We start from the raw sequence: 16,864 nt of genomic DNA, 5'->3' as shown, positions 1-16,864 counted from the left end.
CACTCACATGCTATGACATGCATGTCTCCCATCATAAACACACAACCCCTCATATATACCAGTAACAAACTGAAAGATGATAATGTTATCTCCTGCATTATCACCATGCATGAGTTTCTGAAAGGGTATTTCAACATGATAGGTTAGGGAAAGGCCAAAGAGCTGACATGTGAAGTATGAGAGCGAGTCATGTGAGGAAGGGCCAGGACACAGCTGCAGACAGAAGGCAGAGGCGGTACAGACGTGGACAGAGCTTGTGCTCCAGAAGCACACAGAGAGGCAAAGGGCTAAAGCACACTCAAGGAAGCAGAAAGAACTTCTATTTGACTCAGGTCAAGAAAGGTCACTGGAGGTGGAGTGAAAGGAAGCCAGCTAAGACTTTAAGCAAGGCACGGACATGGGTGAGCAACACTAATCAAGATATTTATGATTTCTTTGTACCAGAAATTTGAAAAAGTTCAACGAATCATCTGAGAGGTCTTGTTCAAATGAAGATTCTGATCTCAAAATTCTCGTTCAAAATCCAAACGTCTTCATTACTTATAGGCTACCTCAGTAATGATAAGGTGATTCCTTATCGAATACCTGAATAATAAGGTGATCTATCCAAAGACCATACACTGGGGAGACTTGCTAACCTTGTTTCTGCATTAGTAAAATGGCGCTAAATGTATGTTTATGTAGTAGGACCTTCTGTGAACTAGGAAGTTCGTATAGACAGACATCTTAAAACACAGACAGATACACACCCAATCTTAGTTATTATCAGCTACAGTTTGAGGTAAAGGAGATTTTACAAGTCTTTTAAGTTAGATTTCAAACCTACATGCTAATAACAATCAAACACAGATAAATGATTTACAGCTTTAAGAGCTCAAAGCATCCTCACTCAAGATGCGCTCTTTCCCTCCATCTGAGTCCACTGACAGTGCTGGTCAGAACCATGTCTTAGCAGTGCCTATCTAAAGACTCCCCAGTGGAAAGGGAAGTAGGCAGACTGGAAATAGACGACAATTTTGGGTTCATTTCTCACTTTTCCTACTCTCATTCTATTTTCCAGCCTAGGCTGATTCCCACATATGTAACACTGGGTATGAATATACACTGCTTCATGAGGGGGCCTCTGTGGACCGAAACAGCTGAGGAATAGAAAAAGTGACTCATAGGAAGAAAGCCCTGGTTTCTCTGACCCATCCTCTCTGGCTCCGTTACTCATATAAACCTACAAGCACAGTCCTGTAATAGTGATGGCAGTGACAGAACTGAATAGATCTCAAACTCTGAAGTGAATCCTCCCTTATGATCAGAGGAGCTGTGTTCAAAGAATGGTGGTGAACTCTTGAAACTCCTGTAGCTTTTATTTTTCTCTCTATTCCTGCATTGATCACCCACCTCCTTCATTTAATGAGTAAGAAGTGGTGTCTTTAGCTGGAGAGCGGAAGAGTAGCCAGCACTACACTTCAGCTTCCCACTTAGTCCAAGGTGACAGGCACAAAGCTAGGAGAGAGAACATAACTAGATCAAATGTCCCCCACTCCCCACTTTAAAACAATATTAGGACCCCAGAGTCCCACAAAACAATGTCGAAAATACCTAGGATAGCATTCAAAATTTGTTGTGGAATGCTGTCCTCCAGGCATGACACAGCCTTCTTGAACTCTAAGCAGCTGGGATTCCCCTCCCCTCCTCAAGGATACACAGGCAGTTAACAGTTGCTGGGAGTGGGGGTGGGGCACCACCAGGCACTTCTCTTCAGAGGATATACAAGCAGTTAACAGCTGCTGGGGGAGAGAGACTATTCCTTTGTAATTAATTTCTATGGTTCCTCAGCTCCTATAAGTAATGCTATAAATAAACCCAGCTAAACTGATTGGTTCGCCAAACTAGATTCCAGTATAATTGTTTCTTTGGCAGTTACTGGTACTCTATCTGGTGAACAAACATCTGTTGATGATGTCTTCCCAGCAAAATTACTTGTCATGTGAAATATCAGGAAAATCTTCATCACTCACAAAAGATATTAACATTGAGATCATACTAGGATAAAGCATCTACTATACTATACTTACTACAGCAATTACTATAGCGGGCTGAAGAAGAAAGGGAAAGGCTGGGGAGATGGGGATTATTTGACTTGCAAGAATGAGATTGAACCTCACACTTTTTTTTTTTTTTTTTAAGATTAAAAAAAAAGCCAGGTATGGTGATGTGTGCTTATATCCCAGCACTGGGGAGAGAGAAATGGATCTCCAGAGTTCTATGGCTAGCCAGCATAGCATAGCCCATTTGCTGAGAGACATTGTCTCAAAAGAAAAAGTGGATGATTCTTGAGGAAATGATACTACTCTGAGCCCCTTCCATATGTACCCATGTGTACACTCTGTTTTGGAAATTTGATTTCCAAATTTTACTAAAATTTCCCTTTTTTGTGCCTTTAGTTTCCAATAAAGGACTATATTGGAAAAGAGAAACAACAGAGAGAGGCAGTAAACTTTGAAGCAAAAGAACAGGATAATACTTCTCAGCTTATTATGGGACTAAATATCAATAAACTCATCCTAAATGAAAATTTAATGTTCTAATAAAACCATTGTAAAGTTGAAAAATCCTAAAAGAACTTATATTAAGTTGGGGACTGTATTTTTATGAAGGCATGTATATACACATATGTATGTAACAATTAATGAAAAAAGAGGTGATAAATTTGAAAGAGAGTAAGGGGGGTATATGGGAGGGACTGGAGGGAAGGGGAGAAAATGATATGATTTAAAAAATTAAAATAATTAACAAGTAAACAAATACTTCCTCATATACAAACAAGAACAAAGACAGTTTGATGAGGCTTTTAATGTACACTTTTTAATAAACACATACCCACCACAATCCATATTGAGTAAAGGGTGCTAAGTTTTCTGCAGTCCACTTGAAGCACTAAATACTGGTTTCTCAGTAAACTGGGTAAAAAATTAGAACAAAGCTATGCATGCTGGTGTGCTTCTGTGTTCCTAGTACTTGGGCAGGAAAGGTAAGGAGGGTTGCTAGTTTGGGACAACTAGACCTTGTATTCAAAATAAAAGTTTAAGTGTACAGTTATTTCTCAGTACTCATGAGGATTGGGATCCATCCAGGGTACCCTTCAGATACCTAAATCATGGATAGTTAGTCTCTTATAGAAAATGGTCTCTTTGTACTTAGTTTATGCATATCCTCCCCTCAGATTTATCTTTAGATTACATATAATATCTACTAATGCTACACAAACACAATGTGAACAGCTTTTATACTGTACTACTTAAGGGATGGCAAGAGAAGAAGTCTGTGTATATTCAATAAAAATCCAAAGTTTGTTTCTATTCATTGTTGAATCCAAAGGTTTGGAATCCACAGATGGAAGCAAACTGATAATTGCAAACACAGAGACACAAGCATACATATCTGCATTTCAATTCCTGTTCCAATAACTACAAAATTTAGAGAGAATTAACCCCAAAATATGAATTTAGTAAACAATTTAAAATTTTGATGAACAGTTCAGATAAACTAAAACTTAAGTCCAACAGACAAAAATAGATGAAAGAAAAGAAGTTATAAACAGGTAGAAACTAATGTGGTAGGCCTATATCTGACCGTGTGTTTACATTAAGCACATATAAACACTCCAAAGACTCAAACTAGATGGTTAAAAACTATCAAGATGAAAGTAAATTCTATTTGCAGGCTATATAAGAAGCTCATTTTAAATGTTTAAAAATAGAAGAGAAAGGGGCTGGAGAGATGGGGTAGCAGTTAAGAGCACTTGCTGCTCTTGCAGAGGACCAGAGTTCAATCCTCAGCACCCACAAAGTGGCTTACAACCATCTATCATGCCTGTTCCAGAAGATCCAATGCCCTCTTTTTTTGACTTCTGTGAACACTGGACACACATGTGCTACACATACATACATATAAATAAAATGTTCATATATTAAAAAATTCAATCTTAAAAAATAAAAGAGAAAAATATATCATGTTTAAAATAATTAAAAGTAAACTGAGATATCATCATATCAATATCATATCATGCCATATCATAGCATAGCATGTATATATCTACTAATTAAGTAGACTAAAAAAGCAAGGAAATTTACCAGGCTAAAAAGAGACTGTTGGTCAGTTATCAGTTTGACACAAATGGCAGTCATCTGGGAAAGGGAAACCGCATTTGAGGAATTGTCTTCATCCAAGAGAAAAGTTCATGCAGAAATTAACTATGATTATCAGTATTATGAAATAATTGAAATTTGAAAATAAGTGAAATAGATAAGTTGTGTTTGTACAGATTGCTCACAACAGCTCTGAAAATAAAGACATAGATCTAAATAAACCCTGTCAAAGATGCCATTCCACTGAAAATGTTTATAACATTCTTTTCATATAGACAAGCAGATTCTAATAATTTTTATAGAACATTAAAGAATGTCAAATGTAATTTTTTTTAAGTATTTTAAAAATTATTATTTATTTTATATGTATGAGTGTTTTGTCTGCATGTATGTCTCTGGACCACATACATGCCTGGTGCCCAGAGAGGCCAGAAGAGGCAATGGTTTCCTTGACACTGAAGTTATAGACTAGAGTTGTGAGCTGCCATTCTGACATTTGGACTGAACCCAGGTCTTCTGCAAGAGCAGCCAGTGCTCTCCACTGCAGGGTCATCTCTCCAACCCCTCATGTAATCCCTAAAAAGAATACAATTGTGCTCATATCTCATTTTTAGTATAAAAGCAACAGAATCAATAGAGAGAATTCAGAAGTAGATATGTACAAATATGGTCAACTGGTTTGAAAAAGACGTAAAAGTAACTTAATGGAAATAGCATAGTGTTTCAACCTATCATGTTCATGCACCACAGCTGCCTGGCTTCTGCTTTATTTTTTAAAAGTTGTGTGGGTGTGTGTGTGTGCTTTCTGTCTTCATGTACACCAGAGGGAATCAAAACCCGTTACTAAACCCATACATATCCTGGTTACCATCTTGTTGCTGGGAGTAGAACTCAGAAGAACCTTTGGAAGAGAAGTCAGTGCTCTTCACCACTGAGCTATCTTTTTAGTCCCTTTTCTTTTTTTAATGTTATTTTTTTTAAAAAGGTAGCCAGGGAGAAACTGCACTTGGTAGGAGGAGAGCTCGAAGAGCGTCACATCTTAATACACACAACTAGTCAGTCTCGAGTGTACAGCCCAAGCCAACGCATCTCCTACAGTAGGCCCATTTCTCCTGCCCTAAATAAACCAAGAAGAAGGCTGAAAGACACATGTCCTCATTCCCAAAGCTCAATGAAATGTGTGAAGTAGCCAACCCTAACGGTCTGTAGTCCTTGCTCACTTTGCCTTTCTTGAGGAAGCCAACTAAAATTTTGTTGTTGTTGTTGTTATATTTTGTTTGAGACAGAGTCCCAAATAGTTCAGGCCTGGCCTCAGACTTGCCATATTGCCAAGGATAGCCTTGCATGTTCTATTGGGAAATGTTAAGTAATAAATTCTCTGGAACGGCCCTCTTTGTGCTGGTACTTGGCATCTATATGCAAAACAAAAAAACAAAACACAAAACCCAGCTTCAATCCACACCTTGAACAAAAATGAACTCAATATATACCAGCGAATTCAATCATACGAAAACAAAAACAAAAAAAAACCCCACACAATGAAAAATTTAAAATAGCCAAATTGTAAATAAGCCCTTGAAACTATTTTTAGTGTTATTTTAAAATTCTAATTAAAATATAATTATATCACACCGCTCTTCTCTGGAAACATGAATGAAAACCATGATTAGATCTTTACCACATACCTAATAGAGCAGCTAACCATGCCATAATAAAAGGACACAGAGCTAGAACTCTCACACTGATCAGAGGCACTCTGAAGAACTGTCTTATAGTTTCTCATTGAGTTAATGATGCATCTGACAGTGACATGCACACTCCTATATATTCCTATAAATATGAATTCTATGTACAACAAAACTTGTCAGCAAATATTCTTGGAGCTTCATTCAGAATGACCCAAACTATAAACAGCACCATGCCCACCTGGTGAATGGACAAGCACTGACACACTAACACAAGGCTGTCAGCTACCAAGAATGGAACTTCTGACATACAACACTGATGAATCTCAAAGGAGCTAGGTGTTAAAAGCAGCCTGTCTCAAGAGGTTGTGTGCTATGAGTACATTGAGACATTTTGGAAAACTAGAGAACATTTACACACAGAGAAGCTTATTCTAATGTCTTTAGAGCTAATTAACAAGATGGAGAACATGTGAGTGCTGTTAAAATCAGGTGTGGTCATGGCGGCTGACAACAGATGGCAACACAGACGAGATTTCCTGACTCTCAACTGTGGTGGCAGGTAACAGAGATTGATAGCTAGTTTTTAAATTGTTAACCACATGCCAAAAGGGCCTGTTGAATATAAACTCTTTACAAAATACTTAAAAACAGACAAAAATGTGATGCAGGATGTTTTGTTTTTTCATAAATCACTCGGGTCAGTTTTACCATCTATTTTAAACTTAAATTCCTAAAACTATCTCACAGCAATGTCAGATGTTTTGGGGTTTAAACAGTTTTACCAACTAAGGCAAGAAAGGTAGTCAGTCAATTACCAACGCTCACATTTGAATTTTAGCCAAATAAACCATCAACTCAGAGAATACAGTGAAGAGAAAGAACAAAAGTAACTAAAAACAAACAAACAAAAAAACCCCAACAACAACAAAACAAGACACAGTGGTGCATACATGTTGAAGAATATTTGATCACATTGTGAACCCTAAGACGGTGTTATTTACTGGAAAAAACTCTGTTTCTAGTTGTGGTGTGGCTCAGCCTCAGCACACACTTTTAATTCCTCTGGCTAGGTACAAACACACCCTTAGTACACACCTTTAATCCCAATGAAGGTAAAGTTAGTTTGTACAAGGATGCAGTCACGTTTGAAACTGATGTCTAATTGAGTGGCAGGAAAAAAAATGTCGAATCAGAGAAAGATTTGACAGAATAGGACATGCCCAACTCAGGAACAGACAGGAAAGAGAGGTTCTATTAAGAGAGCAGAGAGAACAAGGTGGGAGGCAGTTTTACCAGGAGAGCTGTACAGAGAGAGAATAAGCTATACACAGGTGAAGACAGAACAAGCCAGAAAATGAGGAGTCAGAAGATTAGAACATATTGCCAAAGTTAGTATGAGGCCAAGCAGAGCAATTCAGTCAGAACCCAAAAGAGGAGCCAGATTGACAGTCTGCTCGGAGAGGAGTTTGAGCCAGAACAGCTGAGCTGAACCAGCTAGACTTCAGAAGGAACAAGAAAGGGTGAGCTTATTCAGTCTCAAAGGCTGAGACCATTCTTAGGCCTAGATAAGATTGTGGAGGCTAGAATCTTCCAAGACTAGACCTAGGTTAGCAGACAGAGGCAGTATGCTTCAGAGACAATCATTCTATCAGGTAAATAAAAGTTATAAAAGTTACTTTAACACACACGTAATCCCAACACTAGGAGCTAGGACAGAAGACTCATGAGCTGAAAGCCAGTGTAGGTTTCACAGCCGATCCTGTCTTGAAATGAGAGAGACAGACAGAGAGAGACAGAGACAGAGAGAAAGGAGGGAACAAGGGAGGAGAAGGGAAAAGTAAAGAAAGAAGGGAAGGAGAGAGGAAAGAAAGAAATCGAGAATGAGAAAAAAGGTAGCTCAAATTACAGCCGACGATTAGAAACTCAGAGTCCGTCCGTATGTTCTTTGAGCCTCAGAATTTAAAAGTCTCAGCAACCAAACTCATCAGACCAAGACTTTCTCCTGTGCCTTCAAATAATGAAGAAACAACTTACAGCTTTAAGTGTAAGGTCGCACTGGAAAACAAGTGTCCGAAGCTGTGTTAGAATTTCTCTCTTTGTATTTTCCAGATCATTCCGTCTCTCTTCAACGTTTGTTACACAGACTCTGTAGTGTTCGTTTGCTTCTTCTACCTTCGAGAACACCACAGAAACAACAGCAATCACCACATTTATACTTTAAAACTTACTGTAATTAAAGTAGTATTTTATTTTAAAAGATATATTTTTATTCATTTTATGTATATGAGTCTAGTATAGCTGCCTTCAGACACACCAGAAGAGGGAACTGTGTGCATTACAGATGGTTGTGGGCCGTCATGTGGCTGCTGGGAGTTGAACTCAGGACCTCTGGAAGAGCAGTCAGTGCTCTTAACTTAAAGCAGTATTTTAAAAAATGGGAAATCTTTATGAAAAGAAAAATCTGAAATATTTCAGTTTTCAATAAAATACTATGAAATAAATTAAGTAAAATAAAGATAAATAGCATTTTGTCAGCAATTTAAGAACCCTAGATTTTAATTGCGGCGGGGGGGGGGGGCTAATTTACAATTACTGTATTGTTTGCATAAGAAATAGTCTTCATCTTTAACAAAATTTGTCAAATTATATTTCATAAATGATACAAAGCCTCTGCTTATTATGGTTCATCAGGTGTGTAATACAGAGAGACTTGCCTAAAGCAGACCTTACAAATAATCAAGTCAAAACTAAAAAAGTACTATCCTGAGTTCCTTCTTTAACACACTCCCAAGCATGCCAACACAGTGGTTCCTGAAGTGTGGATTGTAACCAGCAACACTGCGGTCACCTGGGACTTGTTAGAAGTGATGCCTGTCTGGGTCCCATCTTGACCAACTGAAGAAGAAACTTGGTGGGCAGACCCAACTACCTGAATATGCTTTCCTGGTGGTCCTGACTCCTGGTAAAGTTTGACAGTCAGATCTTTAGCAGAGTATTATTAATTCAAATTTCAAATAACAAAAATCCTACTTTTTGAAGAGCCTCTTCTTCCAACCTCCGCCTTTTTTCTAGCTGTTTGTTGAGATTTTTTGCCAATCCAACACTTGAACTTAGCTGTTCTTCTTCTGCACGAAACATGGATGATTTTGCCTTCTCGTACTCATCTTGCCGCTGCATGCATAACAATTTTGCCTTTTTGAGAGCTGTCTCTGTTTCAAGCTACCCAGAAAAGAACATTAAAGAGACTATTAGACAACATTTTAGGGAACACAGAGTAAGATGGGTTATATACTGCAGGTAATTTTGGATGTTCATAAACTGGCAAGCGGAGCTCCAGTTCAATACTAACCAATTTATTCTGCTGCTGCTTCCAAAGTTCTTTTATTTCTTTCCTTTGTTTCTCCATTTCATTCTTCCTCCCAAGTAGAGGCTTTTAATGATATAAGAAGTAAGTTTTATAAAGGCATGTTGGTATTTAAAAAACAAACAAACATGTATTATATGCTATATGTATTAATTTTACCTGCACAAATTTGTTGGCTTGGAGAGCTGCAATTGTTTGTTGCAAAAGGTGACTGCTGTGTATGTCATTAAGAAGAGCATTGGTAAATAGAGACTGCAGCGGCATAAACTCCTAGAATTTACAGGTGAAAGGTAAGGTTTACAATAGCACAGCGTTGGAGGCACTCGTCTAACGTGCTGTGTATGGCTCAGTCCCCAAGACTGACATTAACAAAACCTGTTGCTAGAGTTCTAGATGTATTCCTGTTCTTCAAAACACAACTTTAGATTTTTTTCTCTAGTAAAATGACTGTGTCTATATGACACAAATATTGAAATTATGAACTAGTTAGCAAAATTAGTATTAAAATAGGTATTTGTATAACTCAGAGCCCAGGGTGCGCGGGATACTTACTTGTATTCCAATGGTAGATCTAGTTGCCTCTGCCAATTTTACAATATTTCTAGTGGACTCCAATTCTGAAAAGGTGAAAAAAGACAAAATTGGCATTTTCTCTACATAGACACTCTAAAATTATTTGTGCTTCTTCAACTAAGAAACGATCACACATATTAGTATGCATATGCTATTATAAGGAAGTAACTTTTAATCCAACTGCTCAAGAGAATCAACTGGGGAACTTTCCAGACATACGGGCATGACTCTCAGCTGTCAGAACAAGACGGAAGCCAGTGTGGTCTGAGCATGCGCACTGGTGAATCCTACTTGCCTCCAAACATGCCTCACATTCATAAACAAATCTGATGTGCCCTTGAGGAAAATGGGCATAGCAATCCTGTCGTGCTTACTCTCCAAGGGTCAGGGGCTCAGGTAAGAGGGTCGATAGCAAAGCATCTTCTTCTCAGCTGTGCCCACTGTGCTCACACTAGCTACTCGGCTGTTTCTGCCGTGTTCCCTTCCTCCCTGCTTGTGCAACCACTGCAGCTCTTCTCTCCGTTCACCACGGTACCTGATCACACTTTTCTACCAATGACAGTAGGGCGTCTTTAAAGGCAGAGGCAGTGTTGTCTGCTGTTGTGTGCCTACATCTAGCAGTCAACAGAAAATGTTTAGGATGTGTATCTGGTGTAAGAAAGCCTAGCTCAAGAAAAAACTAATTCTGTTTATTAAAATGAAATAACCACGAATTATAAATCATGATATCTACACTCCGTAGAAAATGAACCACAAATAATTTAGCTCTAGCGTTTCAAGATTAATCAGATGCTCTAACAGAGAACTCACCCAAGTTGAGCTTTTTTTCAACCCAGGACACTATGTTCTTGGTATATTTTGACCATGTCTTAGCGTATGACAAAGCCAGTTCTACAGAGTCGGTGCTCTTTAACAGCAAGTTGTCTAGTTCTATAGGAGAAAAATTTCCTGAAAATGAAAACATCAGTATAAGTTAAGTATGAGCACATAGTGATTTAAAAAAAAAGGACTTGGATCCTTAGGAATTAATAAATAAAAACTGGTTAAAAATTCAAAGGATAAGTTTATAAACCGCCAGTGTTTGTGCTTCAATTTATATTGTATTTTTATCTTTAAAAATGTATTTACTTTTACTTTCTGTGTATGTTATGTTTTGCTTGTATGTGTATGTCTGTGTACCACATCCATGCCTGGTGCCCACAGAGCCAGAAGCAAGAGTCAGATCACACAAACTAGAGTTACGGATGGTTGTGAATTGCCACTGGGTGCTGGGTTCCGGGTCTGGGCCCTCTACAGGAGCAGTGAGTATCTCAGACAGAGCCACTCCAGCCCACGGGTTTTACCTTCATATATACTTCTATTATTTGTGGAGCTACAATCTGTATGTGATTATGATAAGTTTATATTATCACATCATCTACTCAAACAAGGTTTATGTTTTATATGTAAAACTCTCTATATTTACATCAAGAATGAATATCCCAGATTATAAAGCACAAAGAGATTAAGTATATCAAAATACTTAATGAAAGAAAACACAAAATGTTCAATAAAATCTTAAACACTTACCTTTTTCTTGAGGTAAGTCCACTGAGTCCACAGAAATGTTTTCAAAAGACTTAAGACATAGAAGAAAACAAATTCAAGATTAGAGCAGAGAACAACAAATCACTGCTTCCAAAATTCTGTTCTGATTTTATTATTCTGACATAATTCCTCCCCAAGAATTTCAAGTATTTAAAACTCAGAGGCCTAAGAAGTCTGCTTAAATACCATAACACTGCAAGAATTATAGTTCCCAAGATTCAACAATAAACAAACTGTTTAATCTGATTAGGTAAAAATCAATGAATCCATATTAAACTTCAAATTTCACAAATCTGAAAAGGTTCAAGAAGCAGTTACAAACTTAAAGAGACTGCAAGCTTGAGAGAGTGCCTGACCATCTTTTATCATTTTATCACAGCTACACCTGTCTTTTCAGCTTAGTGCACAATTTCCTGTGATAATGGAAATGCCATGCATATTGTATGATATATATATAAAATCATATACCAGCTACATGTAGCTACTTGAACATTTGGAATATGGCCAATCAGCTAGAAAATAAACTTTTAATTTTATTTATCAATTTAAATTAAAGAACCATATTAAGTAAAGGCTACATCTATTAGACAATATTTAAAAATATCATAATTATTAAATAAATTTTGTTTGGTTGATTTTTGGGTTTGTTGTTGTTGTTGTTTTGAAGACAGGCTCTGACTATGAAGTTCTGGCTGGCTTGGAACTCACTATGTAGACCAAGCTAGTCACAGAGATCTGTCTGCCTTTACCTCCCAAGTGCTGAGACTAAAGCGTGTGACTAAATACTTAAATCTGATCTACGTGATTGGGCAGTACTGGGTTTATGGATTCAATGCACAAGGGATCAGAAGCACCTTTCAGCTCTATTAGGCATACTGGACTATACATTTAGAATTACCTAAGCTTAGTTTGCTGTTTTCTAAAAAAGGGGATAGAACGCTATTTTCTAGGCTCATGTGTGGCCTCCACCAGCTCAAATATGAACATGTACCCACACCCATATATCCACCTGCCCTCACCCCCAGCAAAAAAAAAAATCTTCTCAAAGGTTTTGGACCACATAGCATAGATTCATGAAGAGTCAGAGTGTTTTTTAAAATACAGTATCACTTAGAAAAGTATACCCAAATTATTGCTCCAGACACTGACCATATATAAAATTAACTAATCTGCTTTGTTTGGCCTCAAAAGATAGGGTAATCTATAGTCAGAATATACTAAAATCAATGTCAGGAAACAGTTGTGATAGTAAGTTAAAAAAAAAAAATTGACCTACCTTACTTTCTCGAGAAATAGGCAGTCGTAGTATAGCATCATTGCCTACATCTCCCATAAGGAAGTTTGTGAGGCTGTCCAGAGAGGTGAAAAAAAGCAAAGAAATAAAAAGACAAATCATTACACTGCTTGGTCTCTTACTGTCAATCTATCATCTAGAATAAACTGTTTTAAGAAACACCTGGGATTCTTATTACACAAACCACAGGCTCTACAAAGACTTGTGAATACAGTCAATAAAGCAACCGAGAAGGTAGCTCTTGCCAAGCTGCGATGGCATGTGACACTGCCTCAGAGTTTGTTTTTCTCTATCCTACAGACTTATGGACTCTATGTTCTTACTAAGGCATCCAGGAGCACTGACGTCAACGACAGTCTTCACTTACATGTTTCCAAAGGTAAATGCAAGAGTTTCAATGGAGGAAAAGACTTCTCGAAATAGATCGTTTTTGTTTTCTTCATTAACTTCTGTAAAGTTCACAGCTACAAGCAGAGATTAGTTGGAGTAAGTGGAGGAAAACACATTGAGCGTTAGATTTATACAAAACCATTTACGCCTTTGATCACTATTGCTTCAAAGTATGAAGGGGTTCAGAAACTTAAAATCTAATATACAAACTGAAAGGAACATTTAAGTTCTTTATTAAGGAAATCATGCAAAAGCATCAATTTGCAAAGAAGTAGCTGGGATTGCAAGCCCATTATATATGCATTACATAATCCAACACATCTAAAAGGTAACTCAGTGAGAAATCAGTCTTGGAGTCATGGAGGCCAAGCTGTACCTGACCTCTTTATGGAATGTTCTGGGTTATTTTTTTTTTTTTTTTTTAAACTTACTGTTCTCTGGCATTTTAAAAAAGAACTAAAGATACTGGTCCATTGCTATGGAGTTACAAGCTTAATATAAGTTATAAGTTGCTATGAAGTACAAGCTTAATATAAGCTATCAGCAACCGGAGTCATAGATACTTCTGCATATCATAAAACACATGACATAGCATCACGTTAAAAACCCAGTATTTTAGAAAAGTTAAAATCCTAATTACACATAGTTTTATTTTCTCTTAACAGGCTCTTGGGATCTGAAGTACATGTTAACTGACAAATGTTTTGTTTATAGTAGGGATATTCTGACATTTGCATTTTGTTATTGAATATTATGAAATAAAATCTGAAAAGGTTATTTTAGTTTCTTTCTGTGTACTATTGATAAAACCCAAGACATAATTTACCAAGGCAAATTCTGAAGTTGGAATTGGCCTTTTTTCTTTAAGCGAGCCATGTTACTCTGTAAGAAGCAGCTAGCTGGTCCCTTCCAGCACCAGTGTGTTTACAAAGGACGACTGAGAAGCTAGAAAGCCACCCTCCTTTTACATCTTGGCTGGAGTTTGAAAAATAGCTCCATCACCAAAGACTTCATAGGTCTGTACTTTTTTAGAAGTTGACTCAAATATGCAAATATGCTTAGAAAGCAAGAACTCCTGAAATCACAGCCAGAACTGTATATGAATCTGCCTCTGCATGAAATCACAGCCAGAACTGTGTATGATCTGCCTCTGCAGACTATGAGGTAATGGCACTTAGGTTCCTACCTTTCACCAAAATTTTCTCAATGTCCCATAAAACAAAACAAAACAAAAACTTAAGAACCAGTCAGTGCAAACAATTTTAAGAATATTTCTAGACATTTTCCCTGGTCAAGCTGAAGAAACAGACTCCACTTCTGCTTGAAATAACTAAAAACAAACAAACAAAAACCTACACAAAACTGAAGAACACACTATTTTTTTTTAAAGATATTAGATTATTAGGCAGCAATCTTTTTTTGTTGTTTTTTCAAGACAGGGTTTCTCTATGTAGCTGTGGCTATCCCAGAACTCACTTCAAAGACCAGGCTGGCCTCTAACTCATGGAGACCCACCCACCCCACCCCCCTGGGTGTGTGCTACTATACCTAGCTAAAATGCAGTAAACTCTGCAAACAAGAAACTAACCATAAGCTTGCAATTGCCCTAGCTTACTGCCTAATATTACACAAAGTAGATTTCCAAACCAAGGACATGTCTAGAGGTATTTTTAAAATGTCATAATACTGAAGGTCTGGTTAAGTAGGAAGACATAAAAATTTTATATATTTGTGTACATATATTTATAAATGTATAGAGCTGGAAAGTTCACAAAGCAAAAACTGACATAACCACAATAAAAAATAGATATATTATCAGTGACAGATATTTTACTATTACTCTCAATAAGTGACAGAAAACATAAAATAAGGCAGGATAGTAAATTCCGAATGATACACCATCAACTACAACCTAGCAAGACAGACATTTTGTACTCTGCCCAGAAGCAAAATGCATAAGACACGAGTTCTTTGCAAGTGGATATTTAGAAACACAACCATATTATGGGACATAAGCTACCTCTCAATAAGCGTAACTATTCAGATTATTCAAAATACAGTCTCTGATTACATGGAATCAGATTAAAATTAACAGAAAAATTATAAAAAGTTCTTAAATACTTGGAAATTAAATAGCATACTGCTATATAACCTATGGGTCAAATACAAAGAGTGAAATTAGTACTTTAAACAGAATGGAAATAAACACACAAAACATCAGAATCTGTAAAGGAGAGGAAGACACAGGTAGAGGGAGGAACCCTAACAGGGAGGCATTATCCCGACTGGCGACTGTGTCACAAGAATGTGCAGCAGCAACATTTATAAAAAGTAGCATTAAAGTAAGAGGAGCTTGCTGTCTATCAATTAGACCTCAATAAAACTACTTTTAATTGTTCATTGGAAAGTACTTTATGATACTATCCTAATTTTTATAATCATTTTTTCCTTTCCCATAGGTATGTCTTTTTATGACATTAAACACAATTAGGAGACACAAATAATTATTATAATGACTGTAAGTAATAAAAAGGTAATTCTTTTGAGCCATCTTTCTTGTCTTTCAGTCACCTAATGAGATTACCGTAAATGCCTTTCCTTCCCCTTCAGGGCCACTCTTATTCCTAATGCGGTCCCATCCTTTTTGTTCCATACATTCTGTCTCTTCAGAACCCTGAACCAGCACTGTTCTTCCTCCTTCCTTCTTTCACTAGATCTCATTCAATTAACATTTTTTCCTAGAAAAATGTTCAAATATCTTTGTTGTGTGAAAGAAAAATTTTGTTTTACTATGTTTCTTCTTAAGCTACTATCCAATCTAATTTCCATTTTCTCTACCAAGTCTCTATAATAGGTAATGACTGTTTTAACTTTCAGTATAATTTCTCTCAAATTCACCAAGATTGGGCTTTTTTACCCAGGTTCAATGTTAACTTTTTCTATAAAGCGTCAGGTAGTTAAATGTCTGTAATTCCCAGGAAATGTCTGGGTGAACACTCTGCTGAAGGAAGCTACAGACCATCCAGAGAAGAGTAAAATGCCTGCATGCCCATAAAACCCCATTTGTCCCCCAGTTCTTGGTGCTGACTCCTAAAGAAGACAGGTTCTACAAACAGCCTGCGTAGGCTGAGTCTTAGCTTTGTCCCTGACTATATATAAACATTAACATCTTTAGTCAGTTTCCTCATTTATTAAGTGGGAACAATTATAATCTCAACAGTTGTGGGAATTAAATGATGCTTGAACACTATCAGTCAAACAGCACTCTCAGCACCAGCTTTCCATCAGTGAAAACTGAACTCTTGGAAGAAGTAAGGCTTTGGAGCTTCAGACATGGGTTCAAGTCTGACCATGACTACTTCTAGTGTTGACACAATCTACATTTACTTTCTTTACATGCAAAGTAGCCTATCAAGGATGGAATGAAGTGTCCAGGATGGAGTGGATATAGTGGCTGCAATGCAGTAGCTCTCATCTTAGGCTGCTCCCTCCATACCTCATGTAACCCCACAGAACTTCCTCACTTCCATACTGCCAAGGAAGTACTTGTCCCGGTGCTGTCTGCCCGTTGCAGACCAACGTTTACAGAGTTGAAAGAGTTTACATTCTTTCATATGCTTCCTCTACTTCCTACTTGCTGTTTCCTATACACGGCTCAGCTCAGACTTTGCTTCTAAAATGTTTTCTTCCTTATCATTCCTACTGCTACTGGCCTTCTCAACCCAATGGTTCTCAGCCTTCTTAATGCTGAGACCCTTTAATAAAGGTTCTCATGTGGTGGTACTCCCCAACCATAAAATTATTTTCATTGTTATTTCATAATTGT

At 37.3% G+C, this 16,864-nt stretch overlaps 1 protein-coding gene across 3 annotated transcripts in view; it reads right to left on the bottom strand.

The window, feature by feature from the left end:
- Nucleotides 1-16,864, bottom strand: part of Arhgap29 (Rho GTPase activating protein 29) — a 62,174-nt gene that overhangs the window by 14,585 nt on the left and 30,725 nt on the right. For all 3 annotated transcript variants that reach the window (XM_034500163.1, XM_034500164.2, XM_076933198.1), the window contains 9 exons: nucleotides 13,016-13,112; nucleotides 12,631-12,703; nucleotides 11,337-11,385; nucleotides 10,578-10,715; nucleotides 9,747-9,811; nucleotides 9,354-9,464; nucleotides 9,180-9,260; nucleotides 8,861-9,049; nucleotides 7,865-8,002 (listed from right to left, as the gene is read on the bottom strand). In XM_034500163.1, the coding sequence (XP_034356054.1) occupies nucleotides 7,865-8,002; nucleotides 8,861-9,049; nucleotides 9,180-9,260; nucleotides 9,354-9,464; nucleotides 9,747-9,811; nucleotides 10,578-10,715; nucleotides 11,337-11,385; nucleotides 12,631-12,703; nucleotides 13,016-13,112 (941 nt within the window). The remainder of the gene's footprint in view (nucleotides 1-7,864; nucleotides 8,003-8,860; nucleotides 9,050-9,179; nucleotides 9,261-9,353; nucleotides 9,465-9,746; nucleotides 9,812-10,577; nucleotides 10,716-11,336; nucleotides 11,386-12,630; nucleotides 12,704-13,015; nucleotides 13,113-16,864) is intronic.

The sequence above is a fragment of the Arvicanthis niloticus genome, chromosome 4, assembly GCF_011762505.2.
Source record: "Arvicanthis niloticus isolate mArvNil1 chromosome 4, mArvNil1.pat.X, whole genome shotgun sequence".
In the NCBI taxonomy this organism is placed as follows: Eukaryota; Metazoa; Chordata; class Mammalia; order Rodentia; family Muridae; genus Arvicanthis; species Arvicanthis niloticus.
The sequence above is the reverse complement of the archived record's forward strand: the minus strand, read 5'-3'. Positions and strand labels throughout refer to the sequence as shown.